This window comes from Nicotiana tomentosiformis, chromosome 12, assembly GCF_000390325.3.
Source record: "Nicotiana tomentosiformis chromosome 12, ASM39032v3, whole genome shotgun sequence".
NCBI lineage: Eukaryota > Viridiplantae > Streptophyta > Magnoliopsida > Solanales > Solanaceae > Nicotiana > Nicotiana tomentosiformis.
In genome coordinates this window covers 10,071,322-10,081,087 of record NC_090823.1, presented here as the reverse complement: position 1 = coordinate 10,081,087, position 9,766 = coordinate 10,071,322, and the positions used below count along the sequence as shown (strand labels likewise).

The 9,766-nt window shown below is 35.7% G+C and overlaps 1 protein-coding gene across 1 annotated transcript; it reads left to right on the top strand.

The window, feature by feature from the left end:
* The first annotated feature begins 1,302 nt into the window (after positions 1-1,302).
* LOC104115883 (protein ACCELERATED CELL DEATH 6-like) lies at positions 1,303-8,902 on the top strand. The gene is made up of 3 exons (XM_070190068.1): positions 1,303-1,644; positions 2,073-2,434; positions 8,731-8,902. Exons 1-3 carry the CDS (start codon positions 1,303-1,305, stop codon positions 8,900-8,902), a joined length of 876 nt encoding a protein of 291 aa, XP_070046169.1.
* The last annotated feature ends 864 nt before the right edge of the window (positions 8,903-9,766 follow it).

Here is a 9,766-nt window from a genome sequence, read left to right as displayed (position 1 = left end):
GCAAAAGCCAGGCTGAAGCTGGCGTTAGGCTGGCGACGCCAGGCCTGGGTCCAGGTCCAATCCGAGTTATGAAGACTTAATTCGCTTCCGGGTTTGACTAGGACTTGTCCTACATGTTTAGGTCTTTTTCCACACATATAAATAGACCTAAAAACGCCATAGAGGAAAGAAAGACCGGAAGAGAACATATCGGGGGAGAACATACTTGGAGAGGATGCTTTTGAGAGGAAAACACAAGCACAGAGCCGTCGTGGAGGCCGGAATTCATTAAGTTCCATCTTTCTCCCACCAAACTTAGTAATTTTTATGTTTCTTTGTATGATTTGTTGTTTGGCTACCATGTCTATGTCTAAACTTCACGTTCTAGGGTTGTCAGATCTACCCCAGTTCGAACACTAGATCCCCTTATGGATTCCTCCCCCCACTTTCCACTTAAAAGCAAACTGTGGATGTCATCATAGTGGATATTGGAAGATCAATACAAGTTTTCCAACAAGGAGTTTATAATTTATGTGATCCTTATTTGTATGGAATTCATAAATTGTTGCTAGCCTTGGCGAAGAGGAGGGATGACATTTTTCTTGAGAATTGAAATATATACTTTCCTTACTAACTAGGATATTGTTTTTGGGTAGAACGCATGGAAATGATATAAGGACCGTTTGGCCATAGATTTTGTCAAAATAAACTTGGGTTTTATTTGACAAATACATGTTTGGCCATAGATTTTGCCTACATTTTGGCCAAATCACAAGCCCCAAATGCCAAATGCCAAATCCCAAAACCAGCTCAATAGCTGGTTTTGGGCCAAAATATCACTATTATATTTTTTAAAAATTTTCCCAAACTTTTGTATTTTATAAAAGAGCCCACCATTTATTATTTTGTAACGATGTTGCTTCGTCTTCTCGGTCATCTGATAGTGTATCATGTAGTTCATTATAAAAATAATAATTTTGTATCAAATTTATTTATGTTTAGGATTATGGTTTGCGATAATATAATGAATGTTATTGATAATGGTACTGTTAGGTATTTGTGATAGTTTTTAGAACTTGTGGGTATAAGTATGTTTCATGTTTTTCAAAATCAAACTTCACCCAAAACATATGTCCAAACACATTTTCATCTTCAAACTAAATTTCAACCAAATCAAATTTTTCAGAATAAATTTGGAAATTTATGCCCAAACGCTAGCTAAGAAAGGAACTAAGTCTGACAAAGCAAGTAGATGAGTTTGGGTGGAATCCTCTCCATTTCGCGGCTTACTTAGGGTTTAAACTACCAGTGAGGACATTATTAATGGCGAATAAACATATGGCTTATGGAACTATTAAAGAAGAAAATAAAACACCTCTGCAATTAGCTGCCATCAATAATAAAATACAGGTAGTGGAAAAAACTATAGAGCAGTGTCGAGATTCCTTGGACGCAGACACTAGCCAAGGCCAAAATGTTCTTCACATTGCATACGCGAAGAAGCATAGGAAAATGATAAGATTATTCCAAGAACAACTCTGGCACAATAACATCTTTGAGCAAAGAGACGCTGATGGGAACGTGCCCTACAAGGTTACAGGGAAAAGCATGTCGTTTCAGTCTCACCTTTGCTGGGAAAAATTAGATCGCAACGATATCAGATTGGTAAATATTTGTTTATCCGATGCTATTTTCTTTTTAGTCTTTTCCTATTAAAAACACTTATGAGTTAGTTTTACAACACAAAAATTGCATACTTCTTCCGTTTCAAACAGGAGAGATACTTCCCATTTTTAGTTTATTCTAAAATAAATGACACATTTCTAAATTTGGAAATAATTCAATTTTAAACTTTTTATTTTACTCATTTTACCCATAATGAAAAGTTTTTATAACCACACAAATGTCATGGTGCCACAAAATTTTTAACACCACAAGTTTTAAAAGTCTTTTTTTCTTCTTAAACCTCGTGACAAATCAAACTACCTCATTTAAATTGAAACGGAGGGAGTAATTCTTTTTTTTAAAACCACAATTGAGATATACACTTATAACTCATAAAAGTAATTAGAGATTTTTAACTCTATTTTCAGGAAGAATTAGATGAGAAGTGGTTCAAAGGACGCATGGAAGTATGGAAAGAAAGAGCAAACACACATTTGATAGTTGTTACACTTATATTAACCGTTTCTTTCGCGGCTGGCTTCACAATTCCTGGTGGTTACGATGGTGTTGATGATCCAAATAAAGGCATGGCAATCATATCCAAGAAAACAGCGTTCAAAGCATTCGCAGTAACAGATACCATTTCCATGATATCTTCGACAGCTGCTGTTTTTCTGCATTACCTTGCAACTTACGAGGAAGAGAACAAAAGGTTGAATCGTTATGTAGTTGCTGGCGTCCTTGCCTTGGTTGCCATGCTAACAATGATGATAGCGTTTATGACTGGCTTGTACGTTGTGCTACCTTCTGCAAGCCTAGCTATATTTATCTGTGTCATTTGCTCTTTATCGCTTGCCGTTTTTATATTTATTTTGGGTAGGAATTTTTGTGATTCATTTCAAGATAAAATGAAGAAATATTAATTACTGAAACCTAATGAGTTCTTGTCAAAAAAGTCGTCTCTTTAGTTTCAAGCTTTTTAGCTGTTTAATATTTTTGTGAAAGCATTAAGTATATCTTCCTTGGTTTATCTAGATTGATTCTCTAGATCCAAAAGAAAATTGTTTCTGCCATTTTTTCCTCTCTGTCTTGCAGGGGCGAAGGTACATAGCCCTAAGGGCGGTCAACTGACCACCTTTCGTCGAAAACTTACACTGAATATATAGGTGGAATATTAGATTTTAATGGTATATAACATATATTGAACATCCTTTATCGGAATTTTATTTTTACGTATTTCAAGTTTGAACACTCTAAATGAAATTGTTGGCTAGTTTGATAATTGCTTACCATAAGTTTTATTTGACGTTCTCCGACCACGTCACTATCTATCAAGCTCCGCCCTGAAAGTAGGAAGCGAGGGTGTTGTCAATTGCGCACGAAAGCCATTGTGCCTTTGTGCATCCATTTTCTGACTTGTTAGCGCTGTTTTTTTATTGTAGCTAGAGGGCTTATAGTGTCTGAGTTATTTGCAAGTCATGTCAGTGCAGGTTCAGCGTAGCATCATGGTAACGTTAGTTATGCTACTTAGCATTTTCTATATTGAGATAGTTTAAAGACTTGCCTAAACTGCATCATTCAGAGTTGTTTGCAAGTCATGTCAATGCAAGCTCAGCGTAGCAGCATGGTAGCTTTAGAATGAGTAAGAAAATCTGCCAAACAGAGAGTACTCTCAAGTGTACACTGAGAAATTTGCTGAGAAATGCAATACTACTACCAATATTAGTATATTACATGACACATATATAAGGTCTGTATTAAAGCTGCTGAGTTTGCAGATTATATCATAAAACAACCTCTGAGATCGAGCGGTATTCGAGGGCAGTTGGAATCTTTCAACTCTTAATTAGAGATCTTTGTCACACCTCCTTTTTCCGAAGAAATAGGAGTTTTCGCCAATTAGGATAATTTATGGTGTCTCAAGTCACCGGTTTATTTTAAATCCCAAACCGAGGAAATTTGACTCTGTTTTAAAGTCCGTAAAACGAAAAGACCGGATAAGGAATCTGTTAACCTGAAAGAAGGTGTTAGACATTCCCGGATTCCGTGGTTTTGCACAGTCGCTCAACTATTAATAATTGGCCTAATTATATGATTTTATTAGATGTTTAAACCTATTGTGCATTTTTAACCTTTTAACCGCTTTTAATATTTATGAAATTCATTTGAACAAGTTGCGATGTCACACACTCGTTGTTTTTGTACATATTGCGAATCGCGCCACGTGAAACGCTCCCGCGATTTGCAACATGTTTATTTTTTAATATTTAAAGTTATGGTCGAATCACGTGAAATGCACACTCGAATTGAGATTTACGTATCGTGACTATGCCACGGGAACCGTACCCATAGTCACGATCATTTATTAATGGCGCCTAAAGTAAAGTATGATATTCGAATATTATTCATTCTCTATGTTTGAGAATAACTGTAAAAGAAGCAGATTGATTAAGCTATTACTATCATAAGAAATGGAAATGAACATAATAGTCAACCATCATAGCTCAAAACATTGGGTTCAACATCCTGCAACCTAATCTTGTTTAAATATTAACAATGAACCTAAGTAAATGAGAACTAGATGAATTTGCCAATTTTCAGGGAATACGTGAAATAAGAGTTAACAAATTACATTGCAGCGAAAATCTGGCACGAATTATACAATTACTGAGTAAAGGAAAAGAAAAAAAAATCTTAAGTCATTCTATAGCATCATGTCTTCACGAAAACAGCCTTTTCTGGACCATATGCTTCCTTTTCCTTCACTCCTGATTTACAAAAGAATAGCCATTGGGCTAGCTTTGCAAACCAGTCTCATGGCACACAACCAACAATCAAACAAAATAAAGTTTTAATCAAATGACTATAAGATCGGCTTCTAATCAGTAATATCGACAATTATGTTAACATAAAATTATACACAAATCTTTACCATAATGAATCACATAGACTACAACTTTAACAGTGAAATTGTATAAATAAACACTTATCTTTTCAAACTTTGAGTTTCAGCAAGTGCCATTTAATTAGTCCACTTACACTCCCTTTGATGGCTTCAAGAAAACAGAGTAATCCTTAGATATAACTCCCTATACCTCCAAATAGGGGTGGCATGTGGGCCGGTTAGGACCGGAACCGGCCTAGGACAGCAAGCCCACATGAGCGGTGGGCCTAAACGGTCCTAACCAGATAGGACCGGGACCGTGGGATGGTGGGTCGGTCTCATAGGGGAGGCCCGCGAGACCGTTTAGGACCGGGACCGGCTCAGAAGTGGGCCGGTTCAAGCGGTCCTAAACGGGCCCAACGGATAATTTTTTTAAAAAAATTGACCGTTTGACCATTTAAAAACTAGTCGTTTGGTCTGCCAAAATAGCCGTTGGCTATTTGCAAAATAGCCATTTAACCCCCCAAATTTTGTTTTAACCCCAAACTTTTTATAATTACACTTTATTCCTATTTTCAACTATAAATACCCTCTCATTCTTTTATTTTTCTCACAAAATCATCAATCGCTCTCAATCTCTCTCTAATATTCTTCTATAATTGCTTACTTAATTGTTACAATTTGTGCAAAATTGTGAAGTTGGTGAATTGAAGTCTTCAAGTCTTCAACGATAATTATTTTTCAACAAGTTGTTCGTCAATTCGGTAAACTCGTTCCAACTCTTAAGTTTTAATATTATAGTTTTGTTTGTTTTATTTACTTTGCTTGATTAATTAAGATGGCTTATTTCCTATAAAAAAAATGTTTAGTAAAAATAAGGAAAATCCAAGAGTGGTGAATCTAGTGGCCAATCTGTTCCTCCTCCACTTCCTCCGGCTCCCCGGCCGAAACCTGTTACTCGTCCTACACCTGCTATTCTTGATAGCGATAATAGTTTATTACAATTTATCGAGAGTCAATTTTGCCATAATATTGCACCCGGTGAACAATTAAACCATGAATATATGAATGCTCTTTATGGTAATCCAACTATTGATGAAAATGATGATGAAGAAATAGATTTTGATGAAATACAACCGGATGACGATACACCCACTAGTCCTACTTCTGAAGTTAACCCAACTAATAATAATTCAAATGATCCCCTGTCTGACCCTCCTGTTACTGCCCCTACTTTTTCTAGACAACCTTCTAAACGGACAGAAACATCTCTTGTTTGGTTTTTTTTTACTCAACTAAGAGAAAAAAAAGGGCTAAGTGTAAAACTTGTGGCAAAGAGTTAGTTTTTAAACATGTTGGAAGTCGGGGGGGGGGGGGGGAGGGAAAGTTTGACTAGACACATATTGCTACACCCTCAAGATAAAGCTAGATATTTTTGTATGAAAGCTTTGGTCGAGGGGACAAGTGCACCTAGTCAGGCTGACCTTAGTACCGGGTCAAATCAATTTTAACCGGAAATTTAACACTGTTACCGGTGGTATTTTATATTATGATCCAAAAAAAGATCGGGAAGAATTGGCAAAAATGATTACTGTTTTGTGCTTACCCTATAGTTTTCCTTCTAACCCTCACTTTGTGCATTATATTAGAAAAGTTTATAATCCTACTTATAAAGGTTTTCCTCGCACAACTGTAAAGAGTGATATTTATAAATATAAACATGAATATGAACAATATTTGCGCTATTTATTTACTCATATAAATTGTCGTGTTACTATTACAACTAATATTGGTAGAAGTGGTAATGACTGTGATTACCTTACTGTTACCAGTCATTGGACTGATGAGGATTGGATAATGCAAAAGCGCATTATTGCTTATAGAATAATTAATTCACGTCACACAGGACAGTTTATTTCTAGCACGATTACGAATATTTGTAGATATTTTTGCATTAGTGATAAAAGAATGTCAGTTTCAATGGATAATGCTACTAGTAACACAAATGTTGTAGCCTTACTTACCACTACACTAAGTCATGCATTTAGTAACATTTTTCATGTTAGATGTATTTGTTATATTTACCATTTAATTGTGGGTGATGGTATGCGAATTTTAAATGTTGAAATTGAAAAGGTTAAAATGGCTCTTAATTGGCTTTTTTATTCAAACCGTAGATGTAGACTTAGAGAATATTTTAAAAGATGCAATGAATTTGGCCTAAGAGAAAGAAAGGTTCCTAAACCTTATTCAACTAGATGGAATTACATGTATGAAAGTTTAGTTGTTACATATGAATATAGAAACCCCATAAACTCAACGTTTAATGCTTATGTAAGTGATGATGATGAGCAACTTACAAATGCGGATTGGGATAATGTTAAAATGCTTGTAGATTTTTTAGAAAAATTTCATATTGCTACAAATGAATTTTCTGGGCAATATTATCCTACTATTTCTAACTGTTTAGTTTATATTGTAGAACTTGCAAATTTGTTTGATCATTTTTCAGAGGGTGGGGAAATTTATCAACTTGCTATTGATTCCATGAGAAAAAAATTTAAAAAATATTTTTTCCCTATTCCCCCTATTTATGATGTTGCTGCATTGTTAAATCCTACTATGAAATTAGGAGGTCCTCAATTTTGGTATGAAACTGTTTATAATGGTTTAGCACTTGAAGATGGGGAGTTGTCTACACTTGTAGACGCAATAGCCTCAATTAAAATAAATGTTCAAACTATTTATAATGCTTATCAAGTTGCATTAGATCATGCTAGACCAAATGTTCCAACTCCTTCTTCTTCTAGTTCTCAATCATCTAAAAGAACTGCAGGAGTAAGAGCACTTAGTGCTTGGGCAGGGTTCAGGGGTTCTCAAGGTTCTAGTACTAGTGATTTTTCACAACTAAATGAGCTTGAAGTTTATTTGTCATAGAAAATTGAGGAAGTGAATCCCGACGGCTCCTTTAATATTTTGGAATGCTGGAAGGACAAAGAAAAACACTTTCCGATTCTTTCAAGGATGGCCCGAGAGATTTTAACTATTCAAGCTTCAACAGTGGCATCAGAGAGCGCTTTCAAGAAAGCAAGACTTCAACTTGGTGATTATAGAGCGTCTATGAAGGAGAGCTTAGAAAAATCAGTACTTTTCAGAGATTGGATCCGTTCGGAAAGAAGAAATTTTGAACTTGCTGAATCACAACCAGAGGTAGACGAAACTTATGAAGAAATGCTAGCTGAACTTGCAAAGGATGATGCTTCGCCTGGAAGCGGTGATGACCAAGCTTCATTTCCGCCACCACCAACGAAAATTTCACCGGACCTTGAAGAATTTATGAAATTTGTAAGAGATACCATGTAAATTAATATGTAACTTGTATTTTGGCACATCTTGATTAGTTTCTTTTTATTCTCAATGGTGGTATTAGCACATTGTTGTGCTCATTCTATAGGGGGGAGGAAGACTAAGAAAGATATTGCCATGATTTTTTAATACTATAATAAAAATATAACGCATTGCTTTGAATATCTCTTTACAATATTTTTGTCTTTAAATTTGACTTAAAAAATTTAAGTGACAATTCTATAATATAATTTACTAGGAATTGCCTTAGATATTTTTATTACCATTTTTTTCCTCTAACTTGTATAAAAATAATTTTAAAAATAGAAAGTTTCCGTTGGGCCCACTGGGCCCGCTTAGGACCGTTTGGGCCCGCTTAGGCCCAGGACCGGCCCACTTAACACGGGACCGCTAGTTCGTGGTCCCGGTCCCGGACCGGTTCCAACGAGAAGCCCGCGAAATCCGGGACCGCTTAGGACCGAACCACTTAGGACCGGGCCCGCGAAGCCCACTTAGGACCAGGCCCGGCCCACATGCCACCCCTACCTCCAAATGGTTCAGTTAATAAGAGAAGAAGTCAATAACACTAGATTAGAAAAATAGTACTCAAAACAATAGTCATTGCTAATGAACTAACAAAAATACATATGATTCAACTTCTTAGAGATAAAACTTTAATTTATTCAATCACAGACATTGTAGACATGATATATCAAATTTAGAACCAGCTGATCATCACTTTACATGTGGAAGACAGAAAACATAACAATAGCCACAAAACACCATTTATCTCATGAATCCAGTCATTTTAATGAAAGAAATGAATTACAGCTTGATGTGTATACCTAATTCTGCAGAAGTAACACAGAGCTACTAGCAACAAAACAGCAACAGAGAAATCTGATCTTCAAAGCTACAGCTCAACCCAGCGGAATGAATACAGCAGCACAAACGGCAAGTTTTCAACTCAAACAGCTATGGAAAACAAGATATAGGCAGCAACATAATGGGAATGAGAAACAGCTTTGAATTCTGCTCTCTTTGTTTTTTGGTTTTTTCTGTATTTAAATTGGATTTTCAGAGAGTTTTCTTTGAGAGAAATCAGTGAGAATGAGGGAATGTGTGTGAGATTTTTGCAGAGAATTAATGTGTGTGAGTGAAGGAAGGTGAGGTCTTATATAGAGTATAAGGAGGAGTACTACGGGAGGAAAATGAGGGAGGGAATAAAGGAGGGTGTCAGCTGAAATTTAGGAAATAAAGGCATCTTTTTTAACTGAAAATGGACAGATGTCCACAACAGCTGTCCACTTTCAGATAATTATCTAATTTTCAGCATCTTTTGTTTTTTACAAATTTGGACAACTGTCCATTATCTAGAAGCTTCTTATGTGACTAACCAAAATTCCCTGATTTCTTTCCAATTAAACCCTTTTAGAAACCTCTGTTTTAAAAGGCGTTTCTGGGACGAGCCCTGGGGCGATGGTGTGGGGCGAAAGTCTCAAGAGATGTACGCCCGTGCATTCGGGACGCGTTTTTTTAGTAAGAAGTAAGCCCCATAGACTTTTTCAAATTAAAACAAAATTTGTTGAATTAGTCCTTCATATAATGGCCAAATTCTCAAAAGTCAGTTTGGTAATTACTCAAAAGGTTTAAAAAAGAACTCAAACGTATTAAATTTAAAAGTAAAGACCTTTTTTATTGATTTAAGCCCTAATTCATGGTTTTTCTAATTTTTTATCTTGTCCGGTAGCTTGCTAATATCTCCCAAAAGCAACGAATATTTAATTTTTTTTTACAAATACAAAGAGAACTACATTCTTTTTCATAACAGAAAATTCAAAGTTCAAATTGCAGGTTAATCATCCTTTTTGTTCCTCCATATAGAAAACTTTA

Bases quoted from the DNA above. Each gene is read 5' to 3' on its own strand.
- LOC104115883 (XM_070190068.1), top strand. From the start codon at position 1,303: ATGGCGAATAAACATATGGCTTATGGAACTATTAAAGAAGAAAATAAA. The intron at 1,645-2,072 runs GTAAATATTTGT...CTCTATTTTCAG, and splicing joins ATCGCAACGATATCAGATTG to GAAGAATTAGATGAGAAGTG. The intron at 2,435-8,730 runs GTACGTTGTGCT...CTAATTCTGCAG, and splicing joins ATAGCGTTTATGACTGGCTT to AAGTAACACAGAGCTACTAG.